Source organism: Physella acuta, unplaced genomic scaffold, assembly GCF_028476545.2.
Source record: "Physella acuta isolate Inbredline_101_S28 unplaced genomic scaffold, ASM2847654v3 ptg000720l, whole genome shotgun sequence".
Classification (NCBI taxonomy): Eukaryota; Metazoa; Mollusca; class Gastropoda; family Physidae; genus Physella; species Physella acuta.
In genome coordinates, this window is record NW_026732238.1 from 138889 (window position 1) to 154769 (window position 15881).

The 15881-nt window shown below is 32.7% G+C and overlaps 2 protein-coding genes across 2 annotated transcripts; both read right to left on the reverse strand.

Moving 5' to 3' along the window:
- Positions 1–3777: 3777 nt before the first annotated feature.
- LOC131949932 (uncharacterized) lies at positions 3778–8785 on the reverse strand. The gene is made up of 9 exons (XM_059311892.1): positions 8659–8785; positions 7861–7986; positions 7594–7676; positions 7327–7426; positions 6666–6869; positions 6325–6441; positions 5451–5624; positions 4483–4590; positions 3778–3839 (listed from the first exon to the last, which is right to left on the reverse strand). Exons 1-9 carry the CDS (start codon positions 8783–8785, stop codon positions 3778–3780), a joined length of 1101 nt encoding a protein of 366 aa, XP_059167875.1.
- A 3508-nt stretch (positions 8786–12293) lies between these two features.
- Positions 12294–13581, reverse strand: LOC131949933 (uncharacterized). Its single transcript, XM_059311894.1, has 3 exons — positions 13383–13581; positions 12708–12824; positions 12294–12496 (listed from the first exon to the last, which is right to left on the reverse strand). The coding sequence occupies exons 1-3, from the start codon at positions 13543–13545 to the stop codon at positions 12294–12296; spliced, it is 483 nt and encodes a 160-aa protein (XP_059167877.1). The 5' UTR covers positions 13546–13581.
- Between the last annotated feature and the right edge of the window lie 2300 nt (positions 13582–15881).

A 15881-nucleotide genomic window follows, 5' to 3' on the forward strand; every position in this document is an offset into this window, starting at 1 on the left:
ATATATATATATATATATATATATATATATATATATATATATATATATATATATATATATATATATCAGTCGACATCACTACTCTTGTTTACCATGTAGGTTAATTGCTCTAAGACAGATAGTATCTCCATGACTTGTGAGTACCTCCAAACGTGGTAGACAATTATTGAAAATGGCGTTTACTTAAATATTCTAATTAGATCAACACGCAAAACTAGGCCAGTTTCTACGTCCAAGCCCAGAAAGCGAAAATTGACCATGAGTGACCACATCCATGTGTAAGACTGTATGGTAAAAACAGAAATGTAGCAGTTCATTTTATAAACACGAGCTGACCCGCGATTAGCATACGCCGCTATTTAGTTTAATTCCAATTTTTACAAGCTTTTATTTAACTCACTTCCTCGTATGTCGTCATTCTGTTTATCTAGATCGAAACGGCCGAGCCCATCGTGATTGCAGGCACTTATAACTGACGGTTCGTAATTGGTACGTGGGTCAAGACATGAAGACAATGCATCATGGCATTCAATTTGACTTAATTGGTAACCTGATTAATTTTTTTATGAATCAAATAAAAATTTGAATAAATTAGTAGGGGGTCATTCATAAATGACGTCAAACTCGTAGGGGGGAGGGGGGTGGTCAGTAATTTTGTGACGGAGTGTGATTAGGGGGAGTTCAGATGGTGCGACATCACACTTTTGCATTATAAAAAGGCAATGTTAGAAAACGAATTTTAGGCGTTATTTCGCGTCTTAGAAAACTGTTTTAATAAATTGTAATAGGAATTGATTAAAATACTCTACTTTGACAGAGTTCAGACACTATTGATGTTTAAAAATTCAACTGCAATTTTCGATGGAGGTTGGAGGCTGAGGTGTGACGTCATTTTAGGGGGGGGGGGGGGGTCTGGCTTTTTGCGACGACGTGTGACGGAGGGAAGGGGCAGGTAAAAAACGTCACAAAAAGCGTGACGTCATTTATGTATGACCCCTAGGCAGTCCTAACCAACTGCTCATCACGCGTCATCACGTTCAATAGCGCGCCATCACGTTCAATAGCTGCGAAATGGTTTTTAGTCATGAAACTATTGTAAATAAAAAGATGTAAAGTACTAAAAATAATTTCATAAAAAACGTTTTAATAACAAGCTTTTATGTAATAATACACTAAAAAGGAGAAAATACTATTTAAATAACTATAAAGAAAAGCGTGGGTCTCTTCCTAAATATTAGTTAAGGCATCCAATAGATACTAAAGTGAACCACGCTTTTCTTAATATTTATTTAAATAGTAGTCTATAATTTATTTTCTCCTTTTTAGTGCATTACCAGACTACCCGTTATCTAGTTAGATAACTGTGTGTTTCGAGGGTAATCCAAAAAATGACATCACTTTTGTCACTTATCTTCACAAAATAACCAGACCCCACATTCAAGAAGAGGTGAATTGAAAAAAAAAATTAACATTGACATGATATATCTAGAACCTGTGCCACCCGCATGGAAGCCAATTACACTATCACCTTAGCTATCTAGGGTCGTGACGTCATAACACTAAAACATACATTAAAAAATTCAATATTCTAAATTAAAAAAAAAAACTAAGAGATTTGAAAATGTATATGTGATTCTGACATCGGATAAATGTTTTAGCAATGATTTTAAACTAAATGGTAGATAGTGTGTAGCTTGACGATTTAACGAGTTAGTGTATTCTTTAACTCTATATCTTTTGCGAATTAAACCAGATCTAGGCGATATATTGTGTTGATGTCTCCAACACTCACCTGGAATAGCGGAGGGGGGGGGAGGGGTAACGAGGCTGTTATTTCAGATGTAACAACCAGGATGTATATTAATGATCATTGCACGAATGCACACACTTAAGCACATAACTTAAAGTATTCAGAAGTTTTTTTTTTTTTTTTTTTTTTTTTTTTTTTTTTTTTTAAATTTTGAATACAGACTTTTTGTTTTGGCAAGACCAAAATGGCACGTAAGCGTATTTCTGATTTGGTATAGTGGAAGAGCAAAAGCTTGTAGTTTGTTACGGGGTTGTGGTTTGTTACAAAAAGTAATGTTAAAACGAACTTTTTTTTCGCATTTTCGATACCTGTTTAAAAATATTGTAATAGAAATAATGAAAATACTTTATCTTGACAAACTTCAGTCAAGAGTTTAGAAAAAAGTCGATGTTTTAAGAAATATTCAACTGCCATTTGTAATTGTAACATTTGAAGTATATAATTATATATAACAATTTGAAATTATAGCATTTCACAGAAAAATATACCACTGATAAATTTCACACTTTCTATCCCTTCCGTCCCTTCGTCACACACCATTACCTAGCTAGAACACTTCAGAGTCTGACGTCATATACCAACATCTACTTAACCAGCTCGAATCCGAGTCTAAATGAGTATGGGTATATAACTCATTTAATGGAAAGTAAAGGCTGCTCGGCAAAGTGCTGACCACAAATTCCCGTCATCAAAAACATGAACTTTACTTTATTTGTCCAATGGGTTGCTAGATCGGTAGTGAATGGGTATAGAGGAATAAATGGGCGTGAATGTTGTTTATACTTTGCACCCTGTCCAGTTTCTCTCTGTTCAATCCTCGTTCTGTGAGTTGGGACAACAGGTTTGTTCCTGCTTTCTGTAAGGGCAGCTGTGGGAGAACGTGTGTGATTGCCACAGTTTAATCCAGTTTTCTCACAAGGATAGAGGTTATTTATGTACTGTTACATAGCCACTGTTTGTGTACTAGCGTATGTGTTTATATTTACAATATCCCGCGTTTTGTGGATTGTGTATATAGTATTAAACTATATTTGCATTAATGAGCCTTTTGTTTCATTAAGTCGTGGTTTTAACCGTTTTCTGTTGCTTGTCTTATATGTTGCGCTACACAGTGGATCACCCGTAAAGGTGTGTCCGTGAGTTCACAGAAGTCTGAAGAGGATTATTTTGCTTCATCTTATTTTGCTTTATATTTAAATGCGTTTTTACAAACGTAAAATATTCAAAATAATAACTGTTTCGCTATATTAATTTTACTAATTGTTTGTATTTTCTTATATAATTTCACAATATAGTTGTACGATACGCTATACTTTGACTAGAATTATTTCGGCTTGTCTTTATGGAATCTGCTTCAGTTAAAAACTAAAAAAGTTAAGCCGTGCATAAGTTGATGTACCATTTCAAACCTCAGCGTGGTCAACACAAGAACCTGGAATTTGAACTCCGGAACTCGGCTCTGCCTTCCCGTGGGCAGAATTTAGTGCTATTATAAAGAAGCACATCTCACAGTGTTGGTACCAGTCATAGAAACAGGCCAATATTGATTACAATACATTTTTAAAAATGTGTATTATTTTTATCGTTAATAAATTATACATGTTTAAAAATATAAGTATTATTTATTTAATGTGTTAAAATTTTAGAAAATATAAACAAGCTATTTACTGTCAAACTTAACATTGCTAAATAATAATCTCTAAAAATATAGAGGGAATTTTAAATTTTGTTAAAATTTTTAAAATATATACCAGGTATTCATTGTCAAACTTAACATTCCAAAATAATAATCAATAAAGAAAATTGTGATTAACAAATTAATGTTATTAGTTTACAAAAATTAAAATACTGTTTGTTGAATGAGATGAGAGTAGGTAGTTGCCTCATATTTTAACATTTAAATTACATGATTGTATTTGTTTTTTTTTAATCACAAGGGCTAGGTTGTAATATAAAAAACCACCCTGTTAGTCCAGAATTTCTGTATACAGGCCTTCTTCGTTGTCGTTGTCTTGAACAGCGTTTTGTTCTGGAAGAGAAAGATGTTTACCATTCTTATACAATAAAACGAGATAAAAATACATATCCGTATTCAGACATGATATAATACCGGTAGTATGACCATACACTTGTAATCAGAGTTGGTTTCAGGTAGCCCCCGTCCCACCCCACCCAAACTCTCCCCCCCCCCTCCCGACGCCTTCATGGCCGCCGCCACCCAAGACGAAATAGAAACAATATATACTTTATGTGGAAAATAAATACATTACCCAGTGTCCTCCACCCTTGAAATTTTAGAACGCTTTCCTCGGCGAGAAAGTTTCAAAGAAAAACAGGCTATGATCTAAAGACATTTTTAGAAACAAACATCCATACCTCATTGGTTTTTACCAAAAGTTTAAGTCTCACCATGCATGCCCTGATATCCATGTCCCATTGACCATGGCCCAATAACCATGATCCATTTATAATAACTCAACATCAAGACTCACGTATATCACTGACCATATGTTACTGACTATGTGTTACTGACCTTAAGTCACTGGTAACATGCTACTGACCCTTTTCTAGAGACCTAGTAATCATCACTCAATATATATGTTTTTAAGACCATTCATTTCTTAACAAAAAATATATTTACGATATCTATTAAGTGCTTCTTTTACAATCACCTTGATTGATTACAACATTTGCATACGCATGGGCACTCTTAGTGAACTTCACCAGATTGAAACCCCCGTCCTCTGTCCGTGTCACGTTGTCATAAGCAGCGTTTGCACCTGGAAGAGAAATTTACAATTATATTTGCCATGCAACAAGGATTAATTTCTCTAATGCAACGCTAGAATTTAATTTACTTTAGCATTACTACGTAACCTACCTTAATGTCCTTAGTTAAATACTTATTGCACTTTATTTGTTATCTAACGACCAAGTCTTAGACTCAGTATTTATGTGTCAATGGTTATGAGCAAGAGATCGTGACTGAACATACATGTCCGAATATTCTTGCCACAAATGACTTTGTCTCAATGGCCAAGACACACTGACCATTATCTATTGACCATGGCCCAGCGACCGTGACCAATTTATAGTGACTAAATATCCATAACTCACTGATCCAGTTATGATAACTTAATAGAAGTGGTTTAATGACCATGATCAAAGTCCATAACTGAAAACCAAATCTAAATCTTAATTAATTCATTAGTGTTTCTTTTCTAAGATACATTTTATATAATTTTTTAAGGATCTTTTGTCGTGTTCTATATCTATATATATAATTCTCTTCTGTGAGCCGCAAGAAAACAAGCTGTAAACGCGATCCCTACCTCCCCACCCCTACATGATCTTAGTGAGCTGTGTTCACTCTAAATGTTTACAAGCAGAGCCAACGATTTTAAACGTAGGGGGGGGGGGGTGGAAGGGGGGGGGGTTATGGTCCTTAACGAGCTACTTATGGTATTTTTTTAAAGAAATATTTTCAGTGGCAGCGTTGGTACTGTTGAATTCACAAATTATGAATTACTGAAAAGTAGAAAATAAAACAACTAAATAGCGGCGTATGTTATGCCGCGGGCCGGCTCGTTCTATATAAGCCTTAAACTAAAATACATTTTTAAAAAGGCGAAAATTTTACGTGTTTGGTTCACGATGCCATGGGTGTTTCCAGATTCAATTAGATTCCTAGTGGGTGATCGTGTTTTGGAACGCAACTTAACCACAACCACAACCACAAATACCGACACGAAAAAAGCTACCACAACAGTCACAATCAAAATGACAATCCATTCATCAAGTGAATTTATCTCTTCTGAAACACAAACACATCACTGAATTAATATGAATTTCATGTATAAATGCAAATTTTTTCTATTAAACGGAATATTTATTTTCATTAAGCTTTCCTAAGCTGTTACTTTATAATACTAAGGTGAAAACATAATTTATGTAAACCGTTGAATCTAGCACTGTAAAGCAAATCTGGAGGCGACCATGCAGTTTTCCACGACGTCGGTCTTTTGGATTGATCCATCCGATGTAAATAATTATAAGAACCAAGAAGAAGAAGAAACAGTACTACAATTAAAGCTTAAGTTCTATAGACAGTCCAAGTAGCATCTCTTCAATTCTATCGCCCCCCCACGAAATGGAATTTATATAGAAAACATATAATTTTGCCAGTGTCCGCCCGACCTCAACCACCCAAAAACGTTGCCGCCCCCTCCCCCTCCCTTCCCCCCCCCCCCCCCGAAAATATCAAGTGCCCCACGAAGGAAAAGTCTGGAAGAAACACTGAGTTCAATGTAGTACAGTATAGTTAAGTACAGTAAATTGTAGAAGAAATATGTGCTTTTTGACCTAAGTATAATACGTCATAATAACATGTAAAAAACTAAATTCATAAATTATGTAGAAAAGACATCATTTATAAAAGATCAAAAAGACAACCACTGTTATGTTAACAGTCTTAAACACAATGACCTCTAGTTCAAGCACGTCAAGTTTCTCACCCGATGAATTGCCGAAATCGTTGTTAAGCTTTGACTCATTTCTCTCTGTTGTAATGCTAGGTGTTGCCGTAGCTGTCGGATATGTTGTTAGGTTAGTTTCAGGAGCTGCATTTGTCGCTGCAAATCAATACAAAGTAAAAACGTTTAATCGGCAATGCTATTACTCTTTTTTACTTTTTTGTTACAAAGCATAGAGGAACTATTGTAATTGTGTGTGCATGTATTCAATTATTGGTTTATGGTAATTAACATTGACAAATTAAAAACAAAATGTGTATGCTGTTTAAAATGTATTGAGTGAATTAATGAAATAAATTTAAAAGACATGTATAAATGCATACCATGAATTTCCATACAAATGAAAGAGAAAGATTGCGCACAATCGTCATCATTTAGTGTTCCATCATTAAAAATTTCAAGGCAATCTTCATTTCCATTCGTGTTGTTGGGTTCAGTATAACCCCACATTGATGTTAGATTAGCCTTTGTACCATCTGTCCACACCCATTCACCTTCTTGTAATTGGTCATTACCTCCAAGCCACACTTATGGAAGAAATAATGCAGATATCACAAACCTTTGATAATTTAAAAACTTGTTGCTACCTTTCTATTTAAATAAGTCATCATAAACTAAACTGGTTCGTTGAACATTTGCATGCTTTGACAGTTAAGACACTACTTCCTAATTTAATTAACATGTTTGATAATTAGTTGCGTTAACAAATAGCAAGAAACAAGGGATTAACTTTGAGAACAGACATATGCAGGAACTATAGAATACTTGAATGTTACGCATAGATTGAATATACTGAGTACAAATAAAGAGCCAAGCTTACAAGTTACATCCTTTAGCGATATTGTTTGGGAGCCAATGTGTCGTTGGTTTCCTAATTCCTGGAGCGAATAGGTTGTAACACTTTTGTCGTGTTATGTTAGTCGTGTTACTTTTGTTCTTAGCTGTCTTTGTTTGTTAAATACATTTTTAAAAATATGTGCATACCTCTTGTATAAAATGGTCTGAAAGAATTGAAGTATCTCAACACAGAGGGTGAGGAGACTTTGGCCAGCATCCTCTTTCCATTGAAATTTGAGCAGTATTTCTTCAAATACAAATTACAGGTTCAATTTTTAAGTAATATATTTCTGCTCTAATATTTTTTATAAGAAAGATTTAACAAAGGATATCTGAAGTATTTAAAATTGACTATGTAATTAACATACCATAGCGTGTTAACTGTAGCTACACTATAATATATGATAAAATTACTTTCGCTTCAGTCCAATTCTTTGGTGTTGTGAATAGCTCATAACAGTTGTTGTCAAACGCCGTAGCTGTTTTGCTGATACACTCTGTTGAAGATTTAGAACAAAATACAATTTTTAAAAAAAAACAGTGTTGGAAATTTAGAAAAAAAATTATTAATTTTTTTTTGTTTTTTGAGTAGCTGCTATATTAACGAAGCTAATTTTAAAAGTTAAATCTCGTTTTTTTTGTCTTTACATTAGCAATTTTATACAATTCCATGCTTTTTACCCAAAGTGTCTTTGGAAACGTTCCCAGTATTTGAAACATTTCCCTCTGTAGTAAAACTAAGTGTTGCCGTGGTTGTTCTGGATGTTGGATACATAGTTGTGTCAGTTTCAATATTTGTGGTTGTCTCTGCAAATCAGATGTAAGTTACAACGTTTTAAAAGCAATTCTTTGCTTGTTTTTTGGAATACATCAAAGAGAGAACATACACTGGGTTTAAATTTGAACGCTGTACATAAGGAATCGGTTGGTGTTTTTTGTGTAAACTTGTGTTTTAGCCGTGACGTTTAAACCGTGTTGTTTTACTCTTATAACTAAACATAACTTAAGCTAAAAACTTAACATTGCAATGTTACGTCACGTTTATAACAGACTAACACTCACTATATTATTAAATACAAATTTCTAAAGTCAAAGACGTAATCCTCTTCATCCCATCACAAAGAATGAAATATATTTTTAATGTTTTAGAATACTTAATGACAGATTTTACCCGGGTTTGTTTGAATGAAAACAAACAAGATATTTGAATGCTAGGATTTAAATTAAACATGTGCAAAACAAAGCCTAACATTCCTTATTTTATACAAAAGTGTATAAGGTAAAAATACATTTTTCTTAGGATTTAAATTCTATAACCAGTTGTAACGCAGGTTGTTGTTTAATAAACTGCAGATTCAATTATTACTTGTTTGGCTATTAACAAGTACAAAAATGAAAATAAAACGTGTATACTATTTAAATTTCGAAGATTTAAAAAAAAAAAAAAATGAAATTTTAAAGAAATTTATAAATACTTACCATGAACTTCCATACAAATAAAAGATAAAGGTTGTGCACAATCGTTATCATTTAAGGTCCCGTCTCTAAACATTTCAAGGCAGTGTTCATTTCCAAATTCGTTGTTGGGTTTGCCTTTATTCCACATTGTTGTTAGATTAGCCTTTGTGCCATCTGTCCACAGCCATTCACCTTCTTTTAATATGTCACTAGCTCCAAGCCACACTTATGGAAGAAAACAATCTACATTTCGCACACGTTGATATGTTTAAAAACGATTTGCAACAAAGTCCGTTTCTGTTTAAACTACGGCATGATAAAATTGTTCGTCATATCAAATATGTGCATGACATAGCAATTATGACACTATTTACAAATATTATAATAATTTCTTACATGCATTTAACACTATAACAAGAAACTTTCGAAATACATGACGATCAGACAAAAGCTATATACAGCAATTTCAGATTACATTGAGGTTACGCATATATTCAATATAATGAGTAGCCCTACGACCTACAGGTCAAGCTTGCGTGTTATATTTGTTTAAACTTGGATTCTTAACTGTCTTGAGCAACTGAGTCGTTACATTTTTCCCACTTTCTTTAACTTGCTTTCTCTTTTTGTCTTTCCAATCAAATCTTGCGATCGAAATTTCTGGCACTTCCCAGTTAGCTAGCGCGCTGAAATTTTCAGGGAAGCTTTCTTTTGGATGACCATAGAATATTCAATTGTTATTATTATTAAATTGATCAATGGAAACATTTTATTGAGCATTTTAGACCGCTATATAATCTATATATATAATTCTCCTCTGCGAGTCATTAGAAGAAAAAAAAACGAGCGACGCGTAGCTCGCCTCTCTCTTGCCGCGCGCAGTGAAACGAACGATCCCACGTCGCGACAGGCTTAGGGGCAGATAATTTAGTTTGAACCGACTTTAAACTTACAGGAGGTAACTATTACCACTGGTGGCCAGTTTGGGGGAGACGATATGGTCGAGTGGTTGGGCACACGATTGCTATCCCACTCGACACGGGTTCAAATCTATGTGTTCTAGTCAGTAACCAGCCCTCGTCCTAACCGCTTTCAACTAACCTCTGACAATCATTCACTTGCGATTGAGACCGAAGAAGAAAGGGTCTCTCGTTTTTTACGAGTTGTCTTTTTACGAGTTGTCTTCGTTTACCCAAAAAAAAGTGAAAAGATAAAATCGATAGCAAGATTTCAATGCAAACAAACAGACAAAGACTAAAAAGTAGAAAATAATAATCATTAAAAAAGTTTAAAAAAAACCCACGTTTTCTGATTGAACTAAAAAGTAGAAAATAAATACTATACATCACAATAATGCAAGCGATCACTCTACTATAAGCGATCAAAAACGTGGGGCGCCGTGATTTTCTTACAGTTTCTAATACTGTTGACTCTCTACAAGCTCCCTAATAAAAGTCAATAGTATTATCTAATCAATAGTAATATAACTTTTACTTCGGCGCCCCACGTTTTTCATCGCTTATAGTAGAGTGATCGCTTGCATTATTGTGATGTATAGTATTTATTTTCTACTTTTTAGTTCAATCAGAAAACGTGGGTTTTTTTAAACTTTTTTAATGATTATTATTGTCGGGTTCTGTTAGTCAAGTTATTTATTTGTGTTTGCTGTCTATGATCGTTTCGTACTTTATGTTCTTTATTGCATACCTCGTTCATAACTTGGTATGATTGAAATGAAGTATCTTATAACAGAAGGCGATGAAACTTTGGCCAGGATCCTCGTTCCATTGAAATTAGAGCAGTATCTCTTCAAATACAAATAATTAAAGATCCAATATCTTAATAAATAATATTTTATGCTCTAATAATTATTGTAAGAAAGGTAACTAAGTAAATCTGAAGTATGCAAACAGTGATTATGGAATTAATATTTCATTGCGTCTTGACTGAAGTTACACATATAATAAATATTGAAATTACATTTGCTTCAGTCCAACTAATTTGGTTTGTGAAAAGCTCATAGCAGTTTTCGTCATACATCGTAGCCTTTTTGCTGATACATTCTGTTGAAGATTTAGAATAAAATGCAATAAAAAAGATTTCTATTGTTATGTGAGAAGTCTTTATATTAAATACAAACAAATTATTTTTAGTTTAATTTCGATTTTATTCAGTTTATTTTTAGATGGCCAAATTAATGTAGGCCTACATTTTTTTTCAATTACATACTCCTTACCAAACGAGTCGCTGGAAACATTCTTAAGCTTTGACTCATTTCTCGCTGTAGTAAAGCTAAGTGTTGCCGTCGATGTCGGATATGTTGTTGGAGAAGTTTTGGGTGTGGCAGTTGTGTCTGCGAATCAAGACAAAGTAAAATCGTTTAACCGGCATTGCTTTTATTCATTTTTTGATTACATCAAAGAGAGGAATTGTGGTTTAGTTAGAATTTGTAAGCGGAAAATTTAAAAGTTAGTTGAAAACTATTATTAAAATGAAACAGCTAAAAACTAAGCGTTACGTTTGTACTTTTTTTTAAAATTAAAAATCGTTTTTTTTTTAAAATCTAATAAAGATTAAAATGTTTAGTAAACCTTACACTATAGTCAATATTCATTTTATTAACGACCATTTCTGGAGAAATAGAGGGGTTACAATGTTATGTCACGTTTGCAATAGACTACCATTCCTTAGTATATTAAATACAAATTTCGCAAGCCAGCAAAGTAATTCCCTTCATTTCATCACACATCGAAATTTATTTTTAATATTTTGAAATACTTAATGACACCGAAGTGTGTTCTACCATAATTTTTCAGTGAGTGATTAATGTACACTCAATGTTTGCATGCGGTAGTGTAGGTAAACCCGTGTCCCGATATTTATGATCCAAGCGCAGGCATTGTTTACATTTAAATAACTCACTTTTAGAAAAGACGGTCACGCGTCTAAGAACATATGATTGGTAACGCGTTGGTGAATTCCTTCTAATACATTTCGTCAAACTTTCTTCTTGTCTCGTGTGTGTATTAGCGGTGACGGCACTGCTTTGTTACGACCATATAATTAAACAAAACTAAATCTAACTAGGCCTACTTCATCATATTTTGTTATTATAATTTCAGATTTTTGAAAAACTCTCAAAACTTTATAATTTTAAATCAATCTCTCTTAAAGCTCATTCCAATACAATTTCGTCATCAATTGCTAACTCAAAACACGTGCATTGTTTTGTTCCAAACTTCTATTCTTTTACCCGATTCCACTGAAAATGCTAACCTGACCCATTTTTGTTATATGATATTTTTGGGAGCTCCCTATGACTTTTTATCACTTGCATTTCTATAAAAATTTTAATGTGTTGGCCTTGACAATTTTGAATGTAATTTTTTTACAAACCGACGTTTTAAAATAAATCTAAAAGTTTGTATCATTCATTACTGGAATAGAATCCAACATTAAATATATTTTCCATAAGGCCAAAAGATAGATAGATGATAGACATTTACAATGTCAAAGAATTTATTGTAAAACTGTATTTTGAAATGTAAGTTTATTTGAGTTTCTACATCTATTGCGAAATAGACTACCATTCCTTAGTATATCAAATACAAGTTTCTCTGTCTTTAACAAACTTTTTGTAATCTCGCTGAATTGGTTTAAGCAAATTTACTGAATGTGTCCATAGAAATGTTAAAAGTCTTAGACACAATGATCTCTAGTTCAAGCACGTCATGCTTCTCACCCAATGAATTTTCGACATCGTTGTTAAGCTTTGACTCATTTCTCTCTGTTGTAATGCTATGTGTTGCCTTGGTTGGCGGATATGTTGTTAGATAAGTTTCAGGAGCTGCATTTGTCGCTGCAAATCAATACAAAGTAAAAACATTTAACCGGCAATGCATTTACTCCTATTTACTTTTTCGTTACAAAGTATAGAGGAACTATTGTAAATGTGTGTGCATGTAAAGAATTATTTGTTTGGCGATTAACATTGACTAATTAAAATTAAATGTGTATGCTGTTTAAAATGTATTGATTGAATTAATGACAGGAAACTTAATACTCCTTACCTAACGAGTCGCTTGAAACATTCTTAAGTTTTGACTCATTTCTCGCTGTAGTAAAGCTAAGTGTTGCCGTCGATGACGAATATGTTGTTGGAGAAGTTGTAGGTGTCGCAGTTGTCTCTGCGAATCAAGACAAGGTAAAATCGTTTAACCGGCATTGCTTTTATTCCTTTTTTGAATACATCAAAGAAATGAAATATGGTTTAGTTAGAATTTGTAAGCGAAAAATTTAAAAGTTAGTTGCAATCTATTATTAAAATGAAACAGTTGAAAACTAAGTGTTACGTTTGTCCTTTTTTTGTTGTTAAAAACGTTTTTTTTTAAATCTAATAAACATTAAATTGCTTAGACTACACTATAGTCAATATTCATGTTTACAACGATCATTTCTGAAGAAATAGAGTTTGATGATACTACTCAAACCTATGTGCGTGGCTAAATTTATCTGACCAATCTATTAAATGAAGTTTTTGTTTACACAAGAATACATGTTTGAATAAAATAATAATCGCTCGGATTTAATTATCCTTGGAAGGTGATGGTGATTTATGTGTTGTCTGTCCTCTACCTTGAAAAAATGTATTATGACACATCCTAAGATATTCTCTTGTTGTAATAATGAAATTTCCAATTTCAAAATAAAGCTTGTATACTATTACAAATTCGATAAATACTTACCATGAAGTTCCATACAAATAAAAGAGAAAGATTTAGCACAATCGTCATCATTGAGCATTCCGAAGTCATAAAGTTCAAGGCAGTCTTCATTTCCCTCCTGATCGTTGGGTTCGTCTACATGCCACAATGATGTTAGATTAGCTTTGGTACCATCTGTCCACATCCATTCACCTTCTTGTAATTGATCATTACCACCAAGCCACACTTTTGAATGAAAAGATTATATATACATACATATATATATATATATATATATATATATATATATATATATATATATATATATATATGTATATATAGGATATATATATATATACACACACACATATATATATATATATATATATATATATATATATATTATACATGTTAGTTGTCGTTTGTATTCTATTTTCGTTTTTTCTTGTGCGTTTCTTCTGCGATATTTTGTGTACGTTGTTGTCTGGATACTCTAGTTGATCATGATCGCTCTCCTTACTGGACATAGTCTATTTTAACTTTTACTTACCTCGTATATTACTTGGTCTGAGAGAAAATAGAAATTTCAACACAGAGAGTGAAAACACTTTGGCTAGGCTCCTTTTGCCAATAAAATTTGAACAGTATTTCTTGAAATAAAAAATAAAGATAAATATTAAAGTAACAATGTTATATTTATATTTTAACAATTATTAATTTTTTAGAGAAAATTTCGTAAGTGTAAAAAAAAAAAAAAAAAAAAAAAAAAAAAAAAGTGAAGACCTTAGTGCTAAAAGTACTTAAGTCACAAAAACAACATTTTGAGAAAAATGAGTTCAAAGATTAAAATTTACTATGAAACATTACGTTTTTATATTATTTGTTTGTTTGGAGGAGCAACTTAAATAAATTCTTCAGTATCACTATTTGTTTATAAGATAAAGTTAAACTAGAGGAATAACGATCAATGCTTGGTTTGATTTTCACAAAAATGTGACTTAAGTACTTTTAGCACTGGGCTCTTCAAGTTCTTAAACACTGAAATTACCTTAGCTTCAGTCCAATTCTTTGGAGTTGTGAATAGTTCATAACAGTTGCTGTCAAACGCCTTAGCCGTTTTGCTGATACACTCTGTTAGAGATTTAGAATGAAATACATTTAAAAAGTACATGCTGCTGGAAATTTTGAATTAAATACAATAAAAAAACCACAGTATTTGAAACATTTCTCTCTGTAGTAAAACTAAGTGTTGCCGTGGTTGTTCTGGATGTTGGATACTTAGTTGTGTCAGTTTCAATATTTGTGTTTGTCTCTGCAAATCAGATGTAAGTTACAACGTTTGAAAAGCAATGCTTTGCTTGTTTTTGGATAACATTAAAGAGAGAAAATACACAGGGTTTAAATTTGAACGCTATACATAAGGGCCTTTCGGTGTTTATGTGTGTAATTATGTTTTAGCCATGATGTTTAATCCTTGTAGCCTTCTTCTGATCCTCTTGCTAAACATAACTTAACCCTTTATTTACGGAATTAGGTTATGAATGAAATTTTTTAAATTCTTAAACAATGTGTTATCATATTGCTTTTGGCACATTTAATGCATATGTCGAAGAAAATTTCGTTTAAATAATTTTTAATGGCCCAAACAGATACTGGTACTTATAAGTACCGTCAGGAATGTAGGACATTTTTTCGAAAAAATTTTTTTTACAAAACAGGAATAAAGGATACAATTTATTAACTAATAACATGGCTATCATTATAACAATCATTTTTTTTGCAATTTTCACACATAAATACAGCACAAAAGTATATTTAGAGTACGATTTTTACTGGATTTTGTATCAGATCACATCTTAGACTACAAACACAGCAAAAGATGCCGGCATGTCATGCTCCCTCATTCTTGTCTGTGGTCTTTCTGGTGTAGCAACGGTTGCCGGACTGAACATGCTTTTGCTGGAAGCTTCCAATAGCTATTACAATTAGCCGCATAAACAAACAAAAGCCTAGTCATTCAGTACACAACAACTAGGATTACTAGTATAATTGTAGCCTACTAGAAGTGAGCTCAATGTGTTTAGGATAGTCGTAGTGGCCTACTGTTCTCTGTTTATTGATTAAAATTTACCATATAGATCTATACTATATACAGAAGTATGGACTATTACAAGTCTACAGGTATACATTACGTAAATGCTAGTTATTGTAGTCAAGACAGTTTATTGCAGTAAATATAACAGTAATAACAAATTAAATCTTACTGCTAGAACTAGGTTTGGTATACAAATGAAGTATACTAAACCTAGTGAACGAGGCTGCAACTGCTACCAATATTCTTGCTATTCTTTTACTACTAAAACTCAACATGTAATTACAATATTTCTTAGGTAAAACATATGCTAACCTTCTTATAAATGTGTAAATATCATGTTATGGGTACATTTCGATAATTAATTATCAAAATAAAATTTTGTCACTCCAAATCGAAAATCTGCCATTTCCTAGAAATCCTAAAAAAATGTCCTTGTGCCCTGACGG

Excerpts from the sequence above, each read along its gene's own strand:
- LOC131949933 (XM_059311894.1), bottom strand. The coding sequence starts at position 13,545 with ATGTGGACAGATGGTACCAAAGCTAATCTAACATCATTGTGGCATGTA. Across the intron at positions 12,825-13,382 it reads TATTTGTATGGAACTTCATG|AGACAACTGCGACACCTACA; the intron begins GTAAGTATTTAT and ends CTTGATTCGCAG. Across the intron at positions 12,497-12,707 it reads TGTTTCAAGCGACTCGTTAG|CGACAAATGCAGCTCCTGAA; the intron begins GTAAGGAGTATT and ends ATTGATTTGCAG.
- LOC131949932 (XM_059311892.1), bottom strand. The coding sequence starts at position 8,785 with ATGTGGAATAAAGGCAAACCCAACAACGAATTTGGAAATGAACACTGC. Across the intron at positions 6,870-7,326 it reads CAGACCATTTTATACAAGAG|TGTGGCTTGGAGGTAATGAC; the intron begins GTATGCACATAT and ends TTCTTCCATAAG. Across the intron at positions 4,591-5,450 it reads TGGCATCGTGAACCAAACAC|GTGCAAACGCTGCTTATGAC; the intron begins GTAAAATTTTCG and ends TTTCTCTTCCAG.